General features: G+C 32.3%; 1 protein-coding gene and 1 long non-coding RNA gene across 2 annotated transcripts; one reads left to right on the forward strand and one right to left on the reverse strand.

Moving 5' to 3' along the window:
- The first annotated feature begins 7,597 nt into the window (after nucleotides 1–7,597).
- Nucleotides 7,598–9,175, forward strand: LOC129312955 (uncharacterized). Its single transcript, XR_008593777.1, has 3 exons — nucleotides 7,598–7,772; nucleotides 8,435–8,500; nucleotides 9,050–9,175. It is a non-coding gene; the product is annotated as an uncharacterized LOC129312955 (long non-coding RNA).
- A 4,220-nt stretch (nucleotides 9,176–13,395) lies between these two features.
- On the reverse strand, nucleotides 13,396–16,185 carry LOC129313795 (40S ribosomal protein S20-2-like). Its single transcript, XM_054957191.1, has 4 exons — nucleotides 16,049–16,185; nucleotides 15,709–15,848; nucleotides 15,170–15,283; nucleotides 13,396–13,788 (listed from the first exon to the last, which is right to left on the reverse strand). Exons 2-4 carry the CDS (start codon nucleotides 15,818–15,820, stop codon nucleotides 13,646–13,648), a joined length of 369 nt encoding a protein of 122 aa, XP_054813166.1. The 5' UTR covers nucleotides 15,821–15,848; nucleotides 16,049–16,185; the 3' UTR covers nucleotides 13,396–13,645.
- Nucleotides 16,186–16,468: the final 283 nt, after the last annotated feature.

Below are 16,468 nucleotides of genomic sequence, written 5' to 3' on the forward strand. Positions count from 1 at the left end.
TTATTATTGTTGTATTTATGTGCCACGTGTTACGCCCCTATTGGAGCTCAATAGGTGACTTGTAAGGACTCGGGCTAATCTATCTTTGGCCGGATAATTTAGCATCGAGTGAGAGCTATGACTTGAGGTTAATGGAGGGATATAAGGATGGGTATTTGTGTGTATTGTAAAATTTCTTATATTTGTTGGAATTATATTATTTTTAATTCTCACTTAATAAGCACATACTTAATTATTTGTATATACTATCATAAATTGGCTTTGATTACTGGGACTTTTGAGTGTCATTATGTGGTTAACAATTTTTAGGAGAAGAGTCACGAGTGACACATGGAGGAGTCCTAGAGGCTTAATGGCATAGATCCACTGTCTCTTTTGAGTATTTGATTTATGATTTATAATGTTTTATATTGCCAATATTAGGGCTTTTTGTTTATTGACAATTATATGAATATATAAGTATAATCATGCCTTTCAAACTATTTCTATTTTTGGTACACTTTGGATGACTGTAATTTTAATATTTTGTTTACTTTGGATTGGTTAAAATAGCATGATTATGAGGCCAAATAACTACTTGCTTTGACAATTGACTAAATTGTTTATTTTACTTATTGGGAGTATAAGGATGGACAAATGTGATTTAGTTTACTTATTGGGAGTATAAGGATGGACAAATGTGATTTAGCCTAATGGTATGTGGGAGGTAAAAATTTATCTGAAATGTTATATTGTGTGAGTTGAAGCCAATTATAAAATATTTTTATATTAAATTTATTGATATAAAATGTGTTGGGTGGCTGTAACCTAACTATAATTGAGTTAAATTTAAAAAAAAAATTTGGTGTGTTACACCTTTCAAGAAATACAAGATATCCTTAAGGAATTAAGATCAAGTAAAATACTTAATCTTTAAAGAGAAACACAATTTAAATAGATATAGGAAAAGCTTACATGTTTCTTGGCTATTTGAAAATAAGACACATACTCGAGAATAAGGAAATCTATGGGAATAAGACACGAGAGTTAGAATCTCAAATAAAAAATAACCAATTTCCTTATAAGCCATTATTTCTTAACTATTAAATTTATAAAACACAAACTTCTCTTATTTTATAATTATCAAAACCAGGATTCAACAAGTAGGTTACTTGTTAATGTAGAATGTGCTTATTTAGTAGTAACTATCTTATAAGAGGAAATGACAAGGCAAATGGTATTGACAACAAAGCATATTTTTCATTAATAAGCCACCTACCATAGATAACCTATCATGATAGCTTCCCAACTTAATTTACAGCACACATAACTTTCAACTCGATCCTCTGTTTGAGGTGATCTAAGTATTTACACATAGATAATTAAACATACTAGCTAATGGATTCATTCTTACTACAATTTGATATCATATGAAAATCTTGGACAACCAAGGCTAAGCAACTTATTTCACAATCACTACAATCAACTAAGTGTCCAAACCTCTAACCATAAACCATTAGCCCCCATAACTTAAATCATACTAAACTTGCAGACAACCATGTCTAGCCAGACTCATGCATAAAAATTCAACATACATACATAAGTCATCCTCCAAAACACATAAGTCAAGTGGGAGGTGGTAAATCCTTTCAAACATGTCTATAGTTAAAAAAATCAAAGGTTTAACTTAAATTTAATAATCATATTCACACATTTAAAAGCAAGTTTGACCCATAGCAAACTCAAATAGGGACTTAAATCGTTTTTGGGCACATACAAAAAGAAATGATTAAGTCATTAATCTGCGATGTAAGTGATAAATGGTTCTACACACATATGACCTTTAAGTTGGCAATATAATACTCCAAATTTTACACATATAAACATCTAGAGACATTACAATGATACATAATTGTCTCTAGCTCATGAAGGCTTTCCCTTACCTTAGCTGGATTATCACTTGAAAACATTTAACTACAGGGAGTGAGGTAGAAACCTTAGTAATCAAGGTACATAAATTCAAGCACATGTAAGAGTAGCACTAAGAGCATGCATAAGAATAATTCACATTTAATAATCAATTGATACTCAAACATGTATATCAATGATATTTATTAAGCATGATCATACATTCATCCTTATTACCTTCCTTATATTTGCTAACCAAATCAATAGGCTATTAAACATATGGGACTAATTTACATGACCGAATTATCTCCAATCTTCAATTGTGAGAGGTTACCTAATCAAAGGTTTTTATACTCACTCTCATACTATAGATTCACCTTTCTTGAATTATAAAGGTGTCCTAATTTCATTTCCCACACCATCCCCTAGAAATTCGGTGATATTAAGCATTATGTTCAACCTATGCTGTAACATCCTGATTTTTATATAATAAAAAAAATTGTGGAATTTAGGTTTTGAAAAAAAATGATAATAATAGGAATTTATATTATTTGAGGTTATTTAGAAATAATATTATGGTTACGTATTTAATTATGAATTTAAAAATTTAAATTTAAAACCACATAAGCAATATTTAGTTAAGATATAATACATAAATAATTTTTTTATGTGTGTGTTAAAAAAAAAAGAGAAGGTAGAAGGAACAAAAAAGGGGGGGTGGAAGGTTGTTGTTTCTAAGTCCCACATTGGTTAGATGAGGGAAGAGAAGAGGTGCCTTCATGTATAAAAAGGAGGGGGTGTGTGCATTAGGAAGCATGAGAGGCTAAGATGCAATTTAGAGGAAATTGTAACTTTTGGCCCAAAGGTTTGAATAATTAAATTCAAACCTATAGTTTTTTTTAATATAATTTTGGGACTCACAATCTCATTTTTATATTATTTTTCTCTCTTCCTCTCACGTTGCTCGGCGTTTTCTCGCAAGGGGGGATTATTTTCTTTTTCTTCAGGTATGTTCTAACTTTCCTGTTTAGATTAGCATTTAAAAATTTATTTAATTATAAAATTAATTTTATAGTTATTTTCTAAATAATATTAGCTTTCTAGTGATATGATTATTTTGTAGGATAGAGTAAATAATTTGATTAGGATTTTTCTATAGGATAGTTAATCTGATCATATGATGGATTAAAAATATAGGTTAAAACTCTTAGGGATATAATAAATATTATAAAATATTTTCTTGAGGTTGAAACTCATGTTTAAGAATTTTTGAGTTAAAATCTAGATCTATATGGTTGAATTTATGTAAAATCTGAGATGTAGGGATAAACCTATGATTATTAAATATTTATTTAAGTATGAATAGGTATTTTTGAGGTTATAGAAAGGTGATTTGAGGTTTCAGGATAATTTTAAAATTTAATTTTTTTTTGGACGAATTTTTAGAATATAGAAGGATGAAATTGTGATACTAGAAGTGATTTGAGGATAAAAAAATAGTTTATTAGGGTACGAGAATTTTAGAAAAGAATTTGGAAAGTTAAATGAGGCATAAATCTTAAATTAGTGTTAATATGGATTATAGATCTAAGACTTTCTAACTCTTTAAATTAGAGTTATTTATTTTAATGTAAAATTAATATATAGTATTGTGAAATAATTATGTAGATTATATTGACAAAGATAGTGGTGAAAAAGGAGTTGTGAAGGGGAACTTGTTATTCAAGACACAAAATGCGGGCGCCGTCATTTCAGACAGTACTGGGTTTGTTACATTTGTGGTAAACCCGGTCATATTGTAAAGTTTTGTGGGGACAATCAGGACTCAAATACGAAGAACCCTTCCCAGCATCCTACTGTATCTGGCCATGTGTTTTCTCTTACTCAGGACATCATGAACTCCCCAGATGCCATTAGAGGTAATATCAAAATCCTTCATCATGATATTGTTGCACTATTTGATTCGGGTGCTACACACTCTTTTATTTCTGAAACTTGTGTAAAGAACCTTGATTTGTCTGTGTGTATTTTACCTTTTGATATGAATGTGTCTACTCCTGTGGGAGAATCTATGAGGACTGCTAAGGCATGCCTTAACCTAGTGGTCGAGTTTAAAAATAGGAAAACAACTATGGACTTAATTATCCTACCACTGAGAGGTATGGATGTAATTGTAGGAATGAATTGGATGGTTGCAAATGGTGCTATCCTAGATTGTAGAGAGAGGAGTGTGTCTTTATCTTCTTTGTCGGTGACCCCAGTCGAGACTCAAAATCATGTTTTCTTGTCGGCGGCGCAAGTTGATAGATATATGAAGAAGGGTTGCCAGGCCTACATGGTTTTCTTCTCTATCCAAGCTGAGATTGATGAAGTCATGAAGAATATCCCAATTGTCAAAGAATTTGTGGATGTATTTCCAGACGAAGTCTCCGGTTTACCCCCAAAGCGCGAGGTAGAGTTCTCAATTGAATTGGTACCCAGTACAGGGCCAATTTCTAAGGCTCCTTATCGAATGTCCCCTTCAGAGTTGGTAGAACTAAAAAAGCAAATTGAAGAGCTACTTGAGAAGGGTTTCATCAGACCGAGTGTTTCATCTCGGGGATCTCCAGTCCTTTTTGTAAAGAAGAAGGACGGAAGCCTCTGATTGTGCATTGATTATAGACAATTGAACAAAGTAACCATTAAGAACAAATATCCACTTTCGAGAATCGATGATTTGCTGGATCAGCTTGTGGGATCCGCAGTTTTCTCAAAGATTGACTTAAGGTCAGGGTACCACCAATTGAGAGTAAGAGCGGAGGATATACCTAAGACAGCATTTCGGACGAGATATGGGCATTATGAATTCATGGTAATGCCGTTTGGACTTACGAATGCTCCTGCGGTATTCATAGATTACATGAATAGGATCTTTTGACCCTATTTAGATAAGTTTGTAGTAGTGTTTATTGATGACATTCTTATTTATTCAAAGGATGAGGAGGCTCATGGTGAGCATTTAAGAATTGTCTTGCAAGTTTTGAGAGAAAATAAGCTTTATGCCAAATTAAGCAAGTGTGAATTTTGGCTCCAAGAAGTAAAGTTTTTGGGCCATGTTGTGTCCAGAGATGGAGTTGCGGTTGATCCTAGCAAGATTGATGCAGTGATGAAGTGGGAACAGCCAAAATCTGAGATGGAGATACGAAGCTTTCTAGGTTTAGCAGGTTATTATCGTCGCTTTATTAAGGGATTTTCGTAAATTGCGATGCCCTTGACTAAGCTGACTAAAAAAGATGCCCCATTTATTTAGACTGACAAATGTGAAGCTGCTTTCCAAGAATTAAAAAAGAGGTTAACCACTACTCCAGTATTGACTATTCCTGATCCTGTGGTGCCGTACACTCTGTACACTGATGCTTCTTTAAAGGGTTTAGGATGTGTTTTGATGCAAAATGACCGAGTGGTTGCCTATTCCTCTAGACAGTTGAGGCTACACGAGGAAAATTACCCTACACATGACTTAGAGTTGGCTGCAATTGTGTTTGCTCTGAAGATATGGAGACACTACTTGTATGGATCTAAGTTTCAAATCTTCAGTGACCATAAGAGCCTGAAGTATTTATTTGATCAGAAAGAGCTTAATATGAGGCAGCGACGATGGATGGAATTTCTAAAGGATTATGACTTTGAATTACATTACCATCCAGGTAAGGCTAACGTGGTAGCTGACGCCTTAAGTAGGAAGACTATTCATGCTGCACATTTGATGGTTCATGAATATCATTTGTGGAACAGTTTTCATGATGTTCCAGTAGATGTGATTGAACATTAAATGGCCGCACTCCAGGTAGTAGACTTTGAGAGCAAATTTTAGGAAGATCTCAGAGTCTCACAGTAGAGTGATGACTACTTGAGGAATATAAGGAAGGAGATAGTGGCAGGTAAGGCCCCAAATTTTACCATCTTTGAGGACACAGTGATGAGGTATAAAGGTAGAGTTTGTGTACCTAATGATCCAAGATTGAGGAATATCCTTTTAGAAGAAGCTCATAGGAGCAAATATACAATTCATCTCGGTATAACTAAAATGTACCATGATTTGAAGCGAGGTTGGTGGTGGCCAGGAATGAAGAAAGATGTAACTGAATTTATTTCTAGATGTTTAATGTGTCAGAAGATAAAGATAGAACATCAGAAGCCAGCTGGAACACTGCAACCGTTAGATATTCTAAAGTGGAAATGGGATGATATTTCCATGGATTTCATCACTGGATTGCCAAAAACACCCTCGAGTAAGGATACTATTTGGGTGATAGTAGACCGACTCACCAAATCGGCTCACTTTTTGGTATCAAGTTTACCTCTACATTAGAGAAATTTGCTGAGATATACATTAAGGAGATAGTTAGACTTCATGGTATACCCTCTAGAATTGTGTCAGATCGTGACCCAAGGTTCACTTCAAACTTTTGGGGTGTGCTACAGAAGGCTATGGGTACCAGATTGAGTTTTAGCACCGCATACCACCCCCAAACAGATAGACAAATAGAGAGGACGATCCAGACTTTGGAGGACATGTTGAGAGCTTGTGCCATTGAACTACCAGGTAGTTGGGATAATTATTTGCCATTAGCTGAATTTGCTTATAATAATAGCTATCATTTTAATATTGGGATGGCGCCTTATGAGGCCTTGTATGGAAAGAAATGTAGATCGCCTTTGTGATGGACAGAATTAAGTGAGAGGAGTATCATTGGTCCAGAAATTGTAGAGCAGACCACCCAGAAGATTGCTATGATTAAGCAAAAATTGCGAATATCTCAGAGCTAACAGAAGAGCTATGCGGATAAGAGGAGACGGCCATTAGAGTTTGAAGTAGGAGATTATGTATTTTTGAAGGTTTCTCCGGTAACAAGTATTGGTAGATCCATTAAGGCAAAAAAAAAGAGTTGACACCTAGATTTATGGGCCCGCATGAGATCTTGGAGCGAATTGGATTTACTGCATATAGAGTTGCATTGCCTCCAAAGATTGCAGGTATCCATAATGTGTTCTACGTATCACAGTTGAAGAAGTACAACCCGGATCCCTCCCATGTTATTGAACCTGAAGAAGTGGAATTGAGAGAGAATTTGACCTTTAGATCCGAACCGGAGCGAATTGAGGACTTTAAGGACAAACAACTGCGCAATAAGACCATCCGACTCGTGAAGGTGATTTTGGAAGGGTGGAGCCCTAGGTGATGCTACCTGGGAGACCAAGGAGAGTATGAGGCGAGATTATCCACATTTATTTGCTTAGCTACATAGTTTCTAAGCTTATCTATTAAATTTTGAGGACAAAATTTCTAAAAGGAGGGGAAAATTGTAACATCCTGATTTTTATATAATAAAAAAAATTGTGGAATATAGGTTTTGAAAAAAAAATGATAATAATAGGAATTTATATTATTTGAGGTTATTTAGAAATAATATTATGGTTACGTATTTAATTATGAATTTAAAAATTTAAATTTAAAACCACATAAGCAATATTTAGTTAAGATATAATACATAAATAATTTTTTTATGTGTGTGTTAAAAAAAAAAGAGAAGGTAGAAGGAACAAAAAAGGGGGGTGGAAGGTTGTTGTTTCTAAGTCCCACATTGGTTAGATGAGGGAAGAGAAGAGGTGCCTTCATGTATAAAAAGGAGGGAGTGTGTGTATTAGGAAGCATGAGAGGCTAAGATGCAATTTAGAGGAAATTGCAACTTTTGGCCCAAAGGTTTGAATAATTAAATTCAAACCTATAGTTTTTTTTAATATAATTTTGGGACTCACAATCTCATTTTTATATTATTTTTCTCTCTTCCTCTCACGTTGCTCGGCGTTTTCTCGCAAGGGGGGATTATTTTCTTTTTCTTCAGGTATGTTCTAACTTTCCTGTTTAGATTAGCATTTAAAAATTTATTTAATTATAAAATTAATTTTATAGTTATTTTCTAAATAATATTAGCTTTCTAGTGATATGATTATTTTGTAGGATAGAGTAAATAATTTGATTAGGATTTTTCTATAGGATAGTTAATCTGATCATATGATGGATTAAAAATATAGGTTAAAACTCTTAGGGATATAATAAATATTATAAAATATTTTCTTGAGGTTGAAACTCATGTTTAAGAATTTTTGAGTTAAAATCTAGATCTATATGGTTGAATTTATGTAAAATCTGAGATGTAGGGATAAACCTATGATTATTAAATATTTATTTAAGTATGAATAGGTATTTTTGAGGTTATAGAAAGGTGATTTGAGGTTTCAGGATAATTTTAAAATTTAATTTATTTTTTGGACGAATTTTTAGAATATAGAAGGATGAAATTGTGATACTAGAAGTGATTTGAGGATAAAAAAATAGTTTATTAGGGTACGAGAATTTTAGAAAAGAATTTGGAAAGTTAAATGAGGCATAAATCTTAAATTAGTGTTAATATGGATTATAGATCTAAGACTTTCTAACTCTTTAAATTAGAGTTATTTATTTTAATGTAAAATTAATATATAGTATTGTGAAATAATTATGTAGATTATATTGACAAAGATAGTGGTGAAAAAGGAGTTGTGAAGGGGAACTTGTTATTCAAGACACAAGGTAATTATTATTAATGTGTTGTGATAGGTGTGTTTGTGAATGGTTATGTGTTGTTTTGTTGTTTGGAAAAATTATGAATTATTGAAAATAAATACTGTATATACTTGTTTGAAATTATTGCCAAGTGGGTAAAAATTTATTTTTGTTTATCATGATGAGATATTATTGTTCGGATATATTCCTGTTTGGATATTTGAATGATGCATGACTTGTCAGAGTATTTTAATGTATGGTGTTAATGGGAATTTCTGTTCGGTTAATTATTACCACGTGGTAAGCCTTTATTGGACCTAATGAGTGGCGTGTCGCTTGGTCCAACTCACCTTTGGCCGGGTGATTTGATGTCCGAGCATGGCGAAAGGAGGATATAAGGTGCAGTCATGCAAATTAAATACTTGTTCGGTTTGTTTGGAAATATTGTTCGATTAAATGTTTTTGTGTGCCCACTTAACAATCGCATGATTAGTTACATCCGCATGCATTATTACATATTAATTTTTGGTTACTGGGACTTTTAAGTCTCATTCCCCGTGGTTAATATTTTTACAGGAGCGAATCCGGCCGAGAAAGCACCAGAGGTGTAACTATGGTGTATGAGACACCATCTTTTACGTTGCCTCTTATTTTGGATTATACAATGTATCTTATGCCAACTTAGGACATATTTTCTTTTTGGAGCATGTAAACTCTAATCCTTTTTATTAAAAGTATTTATATGACCATGAGGATTATGTCTGTCCCTCATGGTTTTAATTTCCTTTTTGGATATTTTAAGACTTGTGTTATGTCTTGGATGTATCATGGTAAGAAAATTTTCTACCATGATAATGGTTTTAATAATTTACAAAAAATTGGTTTGTATTTTTGAGGGTGTTACATATGCCACTTTTTATAAGACAATGATAATACTAAGTATTTTTTTAATTAATTATATCAACCACCATGCACCAATTTCGGTGGGGCTACACCATGTAAATTTTCACAATGCCTTATACTTACTTGGGTAAACTCTCACCCATCTATGATCATGCAATTTCATCTCATGTTCTAAGACATGCTTATATTCATATTCAAGCTTAACATAGCCATATTATTATACTCATTGTTTAAATTGCAAAATGATCATTACTCATTGCTCAATGACATAACATAGTCATAAACTAAATCAACTCATCACATAGTCAATCTCATGTTTATCAAACTATGTTCACATACTTATACTTGATATCATACTATAAGCCATACATTGATTTGTATACAATCATGTATCCGAACATGAAACTCAACCATTCACACAAGCAAACACACACTTATCATCTCAACTCATTTCATACCATAATCATTCAACCCCATAAATGCAAATAACAAACACATATTAGAATTTAACTCTTGATTATCTCATTGGTTTACTAAAGCAAGATTAATCTCGTATAATCATAGGAGTCTCCAACAAGCAAGCACACTCTAAAAACAATTAATCTACAAACCTTAGTTATTAACTTTAATCATAATCATTAGCTGTAATCAACCTCATTTCTAGCTCATTTACTTGTTTAACCTCCTAGTAACTTAAATAATATCGTTAAACTATCACATTAGCTTAAATTTGATTACTTAGTATCAGTGTTAATATTAAACCAATAATTAACTTCATTAACCATTCCCATTAACATAATCCAATGAGCAAACACTTAGTTAAATGTCAAAGAATATCATATTCTCATTAAAGTCAAAAACTTAGGTAGAACTTCCCCTATTTTTGGATCCCCAAGCAAAAACTCCCAAAAGACCTATAAAAAAAAACACAAGAGAGGAGGAGGAGGAGGCTTGAACACTTGCCTTAGTGATTTCAATCTCTAGGAAGCTCTAAAATATTGAATCCTAATAGCCTTAGCAAAGCAAAAGCGCATTCTCCTCAAACTCTTTCTCTCTTAGGTTTTGTCTATTTAGCACGAATCAAGATTTTAAAATCTATCACATCCATCATGGTACACTGTGCTATCCATTGTGGCTGATGAGACAGAACATAAAACCTTAAATTAATCCTCTTAAGTGGGCCTAAGGTGGCTTAATGACACTTGAGGCATGTTTTTAGTTCCCAAATAGGGTCCAATGGACTTAAGAGTCATCCATCCGCCCTACTTAACCCGACAAAGACAACAATGAACTAATTTAACCCTTAATTAATTTAATAAATCTTGTTTTAAATTTTAGGATGTTACACTCTAGGACCCTATAGTTTTTCTCATCAATAATATTAATCCTTCTACTTTAAAATTTACTTAGAGGGATGATGATGTAGCACTAATAATATTAAATTATCTAGTATGTAACCAACATCATTTCATTTCATTGGTCATCAAACAAAGGTTAAGTTTTATTATGTTCATTTTTACAAATTTTGAACTCTTCTCTTCACTTCTATTTTGGTTTTGTCTGTCACACCAAGATACTCTATTTTATTTTTTTTCTTGATTTTGAAGTCATGGATTGTTATTTTTTTTTAATGTTGACATTGAAGTTTATTTTGTCTCCATTTAGTTGATTATAGCCTTTAGTTTCTTCTAGTTAATTTTCATTACTCTGTATTTTGTGATTGCCCTACCTTTTTCTTTCTTATTTAAATATTCATCACAAGATTTAACATCGTTAGTTACACAATTGATAATTGAACATTGTTAGTGCCATGTCATCTCTCTAGGCTTATTTAAAAATTGAGGGATTAATATTGTAAATGAAAAAACTATAGAAGCCTAGAGCAGTAAAAAACAAAGACCAATAACAAAACATAATAAAACTATGGGGATGAATAGTTATTTTTTCTCTTGTATTTTTCTTTAAAAAAAAATCAAGTGGCTTCAGCAAAATCGCAGTGTGAAAAATAAATGATGATCTACCGATTCTGATTTTCAAATAATGCCTCCCAAAAATATTCGTCCATGGCATGTTCTGCAAAGCCCTTTAGTTAGATTGAATTAACGAAAAAATTTTTATTATCTTTTTTAAATACAATAATTTTGAATTCATTTCCCAGCCGATCAGGAAATCTTCTTCATAATGTTTTACACGTATAAACTATAAAATCATCTTCATATTGAATTATGGGGTTCTGTCACGATTTAGGCTCTTGCAAGGCTTATGAAACAGAGGAATGGATTGTATTAAGGGTCTTCTGTCTGCTGGCCTTTGGTTTTAGAAAAGGAAGAATCTCATCTAAGGCCCCCCAAGGAGAAAAAAATTGCACTTAGAGCTTAATAAATTCTGAAATTATTCTGCATGTTTAAGGGCCCTTTTCGCAAATATATTTTAGGAAGAAAAGACATAATTTCCCTTAGTAAAAAGAAAGAATTTTATGTTCACTATCAATAAAAAATTACTTATTAATATGTAAACTTAAAATTATAAATTTGTGAGCATTTAGTTGTAAAAATTTAAACTTGTTGTTTTGATGAATGTAGTTCTAAATATATAAAGTCTTAAATTATGTACTTTGACTTGTGAGTAAATGAACATATATTTGTAAATATTCAAGCTTTAAGTTATAAATTTATTCAGTTGGCCAAAACAAGCTTTTCAACTCTAAATAAGAATTTTACTACCAATAAAAAATTATTTGTTAATATGTGAATCTAAAGTTCTGAATTAGTGAACATGTAGTTATAAAAATCTAAATTTGCTATTATGATAAATCTTGATTTTAAATACATGAAATCATAAATTTTGGATTTTGTCTAATGAATAAATAAACATGTATTTGTAAATGTTCGAACTTTAAATTGTAAACTAAAATGAACATATTAATTCTAAATAAGAATTTCACTTTCAATAGACAATTACTTTTTAACATATGAACTTAAAGTATGAATTTATAAATATATAGTTGTAAAAATTTAAATTTATACTTGTTGCATTTTCTTACTAAGGGCAATTATGTCCTTTATTTCTAAAACATATGTGCAAAAAGGACCCTTGGGCTAATAGAATAATTTTAGAATATTAGGCCATGAGTGTAGTTTTTTCTCTCTTGGGGATCCTAGACGAGATTCTCGCTTTAAAAAACTTTTGATAGAATCTGATAGAGCATATTAATAGGGGTAGCAACAGCATCAATGCGTCCACTGTAGCTTTCTTAGAGATTATCAACATGCTACAATGGAAGTGGCAAATTAAGATGGGAGAATCACATCTAAAAACCTGATAAGAAATTTATTCCCTCACAGAGACCAATGTTTAATTGATTGTTATTGAAATAAAACATAAACTATTTTTTCTCAAATAAAATTGTTATTAGTCTTTGTTTGTAAATAAATTTTTTGTCAAATTCTTGAGTGAGATTCTCTCAATTAAGATTCAACACATGGATAGAGAACTAAACCGGGTGGCAGATAAGTTGGCCAAGGCAATTTCTTACTCTTCTTTATTTGAAATTGCTCCTGATTTCTTGAGCAGCATGGTATTTTAAACTTTTGGGCTTAGCCTTTTTTATTCCCCCCCCCCCCCCAAAAAAAAAATCCTTGTGCAATTTTGTTGTACACTAAATTTAGAAAAATAATTATGAATACATTGACATAAAACAACGAATTGTGATGATTTCTAAAGGATCCAGACAGAAGGCCACCAATACGTAATGTTCTAAATTTAGAAAGAATTAGAAATATCAAATTGGTGAAATTTCTTAATCAATTAAATGCCAACATAGTATTCTAACATCAAAGCAACTAACGCATTCCCATTGGGTGAATTGTATACTTTATATCGTAAATAACTGAGCACATACTCAAGATTATCAGACTATATTTTCTAAGTTTTTTAAAAAAAAAAATATCAAAGCACAAAAAAAATATATACAAGCAATAATATGCAAATAATTAATTTCAAACGACAGCTTAAACATCTAACTAATAAAAGGAGGTATTCATCAATAACCATGACCATAAACTAATAAAGGAGGTATTCATCAATAACCTTGACCATAAAGGTAAGTGTTATCAACTTCCACAGCAAAAAATAAACAAACAATGTTACCAGCTTCAAACTAATAAACCAGGAAAGGCATTGTGCCAAACCCTAGATTGTAAGAGTTCCACTAAAACATTTTCTTAGCCAAGAGGCAAAATAACAAAAAGAAATCATTTTTGGGCCAAATCAAGCATCTGCAATGGTAACCTCAACTTCCACACCCGGCTCAATTGTAATTGAAGTAATCTGCTTAACCACATCTGGGGAGCTGTACAAGTCAATAACTCTCTTGTGCACACGAAGTTCAAATCTGTCCCAAGTGTTGGTACCTAACACAACATCCATCTAGTTATAACCACAATAACCAGAAAATATCATGCAATTATCATGAAACGTGATTGAATGTAATGCGATAAACTGGATACAGACTACGCAATTCTACAAACATGTTACTAAAGAATAATAGCATTACAAGTTAACGGCACATAACGTAGACAAGGATGGGAAAGTAGCCTCTACAAACAATTGTCAAGACAATAGAGCTATACCAAGCCAATCCATAATCTACACAGCTAACAGACAAAATCCTTTCCATTAGTAGAAGATGGAAAAAGAAACCAAAATCCAAACATTGCTCTACATTTTGCCGAATTCTTACTTTCTGAAGTTTGCATTGATCAACGTGATTATTAACACTATAACTCAAGTAACCGTAATGCAAGATATTCCTGACAGTAACTCAGTACATAGCTGATGCTGACAACAACGTTAGTCTTTGATGAACATTTCATCGTAAAAGGTGAAGGTGATGGTAAACACCAATGAATACAACAATAATTAGATTCTCCCTTGTCATGTCTTCAAGAGGTTATTCTTCTAGCCTCACAATGAGCTTCTTTGGGGCGTTTCCCCAGTGGATGTACAAAGTGAAATAACAATACCATTTTGTGCTAATGATCATTTTGGTTATATTTCCTTATTTGATGGGATGGCTTAAGATCCGTTAATATATTTCTTTTCACATCAATAAAATCCTTCTGTATCCGAAAAAAGGGGAATAATTCGAAGCAATTGTACAATTAAGACAACCAGCAATAACAGAATCTGACTTTCATGAAATTGTGCGAGGATAATAGAAAAATCAGAAACCAGGTCAAGTGGAAAAGTAGGAGTACAATAATAGCAGTCCAAGATTAGCAAAAGGAGTCATCATAAAACTTGAATTTTGTTTTATTAGAAATGAACGTTGTATTTGGTATTAATTCAAATCCACATTACTTCACCAAACCATTGTGGATGTTCATCGTATAAATTAGAGGGACCCATTGCCCATTGCATGTCACAAGAATTCTCCTTTTGGCTATCTTAGTAAAAACATTTTTACAACACACCAAACTGATCCATATGTTTGTTAATATAACTAAGATTTGACTTCAATACATCTACTAGGACAGGATTTAAGGACAGTGAGAACAAAACAATAAAATAGAAAAACTAAATTTAGAAAGGGAAACTATTGCAGGATCTCTGAAACTGAAATAAGAACATATAACACAGCAATTCTGTCCTTTCCCTGATATCAACAAGATATCTAGAAGGTAAGAATCAGAAAACACATGGGAGAGGTATCATTCATAAATTTCAAATGACAACCCAACGAAAAAAGCATTGGCAGCATAGGGTTGATGGACACTTTTAAACTAAACCTACCTTCACCACAAGGGGATTTCCTGGTGGTGATGTGAAGAACTTTAGTGGGCATTCTCACAGGTCCCTTCACCCTGAGCCTCTTGTCCTTGGCACCTCGTACCAAGTCAGCACAAACTGTCAATAAGCAAAACTTAATCATCAGGCAAATATGAATCACATTACCAAGAGAAATTAACTGCATTTGAGATTTAAATGCAAACTAGAACGTGATTTCCCATGAAGTCTGAGATTAACCACACATTCATGACCTATGACTTTGTATAAATTTTACATTACATATAGACATATATAGATTTAAGACAAATGTAAAGCATGATTCAACAAGACTGTATAACTCAAACTGTCACAAAAGCAAAAGGTAGACATTTAGAGATTAAGCTATAGACTCAGACATTTAACCATCAAAATGCTACATTTATCCACACTGAGGCCGCAATTCGTAGCATAGTACAATAGAATCTGATCTAACATCAAATTGATTAAAAAGAAGAAGAAGAAGAAGCAGAACATAAAGCAAAGTTATAAAGAACAAAACAGACCTTTCTCGAGATTCTTCACGTTCTTAGAAGAAAGAGTAATCCTGATCTTGTGAATCTGATCCTGAGAGTCCTCCAAACCGGGTTTAGTGGGCTTCATCGCTGCATACGCCATTTTTTGCCTTGTTTAACTATACGGTCCCCTGCACACAATTGCATTAAGCTATTCATCTACAGAACACAGTTAACACCCCAAACATCACCATAAACAAGTACTCTGAATCATAAAATCCTAAACAAAACCCAGGAATGAGATGTTGCGCCTTCATATTATAATCATTCAAAACTAAATCTTTCTAGATAATTGCTCAACTAACTAATTTGAGCGTGTATCGTGACATACCGTGTTGCAAGGTTGAAGACGAAATATAATGCCTCTGACGAAGCCCTCTAAAACCTCAGTCTTCGACCATATGAAAAATCGAAATTGGAGTGCAACTGTGCAAGGCTTATATTCCGCCAAATGCTACTAGGGTTAGGCTTTTTTTTTTTTTTGGTAAAAATATTGTGTGAGTATTTCATTATTATTATTATTATTATTATAAAAAAATTGTATTATAATGAACCATGCAAATTAAATTTGCATTGTTCAATAATTAATAATGAACAGATTGATTAAATTTTTTTTAATTTTTATAATTTTTATTTTGATAAATATAAATCAAAATATAAATATAAGTTAAAAATTTTAATGTTAAAATATATAAAATCTCCAATGAACATTAAGATAATTATATATGACTCCCTCCACTTTTAAACATTT

This window comes from Prosopis cineraria, unplaced genomic scaffold (genome assembly GCF_029017545.1).
Source record: "Prosopis cineraria cultivar Desert tree isolate PC_DT_omini unplaced genomic scaffold, ASM2901754v1 PC6, whole genome shotgun sequence".
NCBI lineage: Eukaryota > Viridiplantae > Streptophyta > Magnoliopsida > Fabales > Fabaceae > Prosopis > Prosopis cineraria.

Bases quoted from the DNA above. Each gene is read 5' to 3' on its own strand.
- LOC129313795 (XM_054957191.1), bottom strand. From the start codon at position 15,820: ATGGCGTATGCAGCGATGAAGCCCACTAAACCCGGTTTGGAGGACTCT. The intron at 15,284-15,708 runs GTCTGTTTTGTT...GCTTATTGACAG, and splicing joins CGTGAAGAATCTCGAGAAAG to TTTGTGCTGACTTGGTACGA. The intron at 13,789-15,169 runs GTAGGTTTAGTT...ATGTTGTGTTAG, and splicing joins GAAATCCCCTTGTGGTGAAG to GTACCAACACTTGGGACAGA.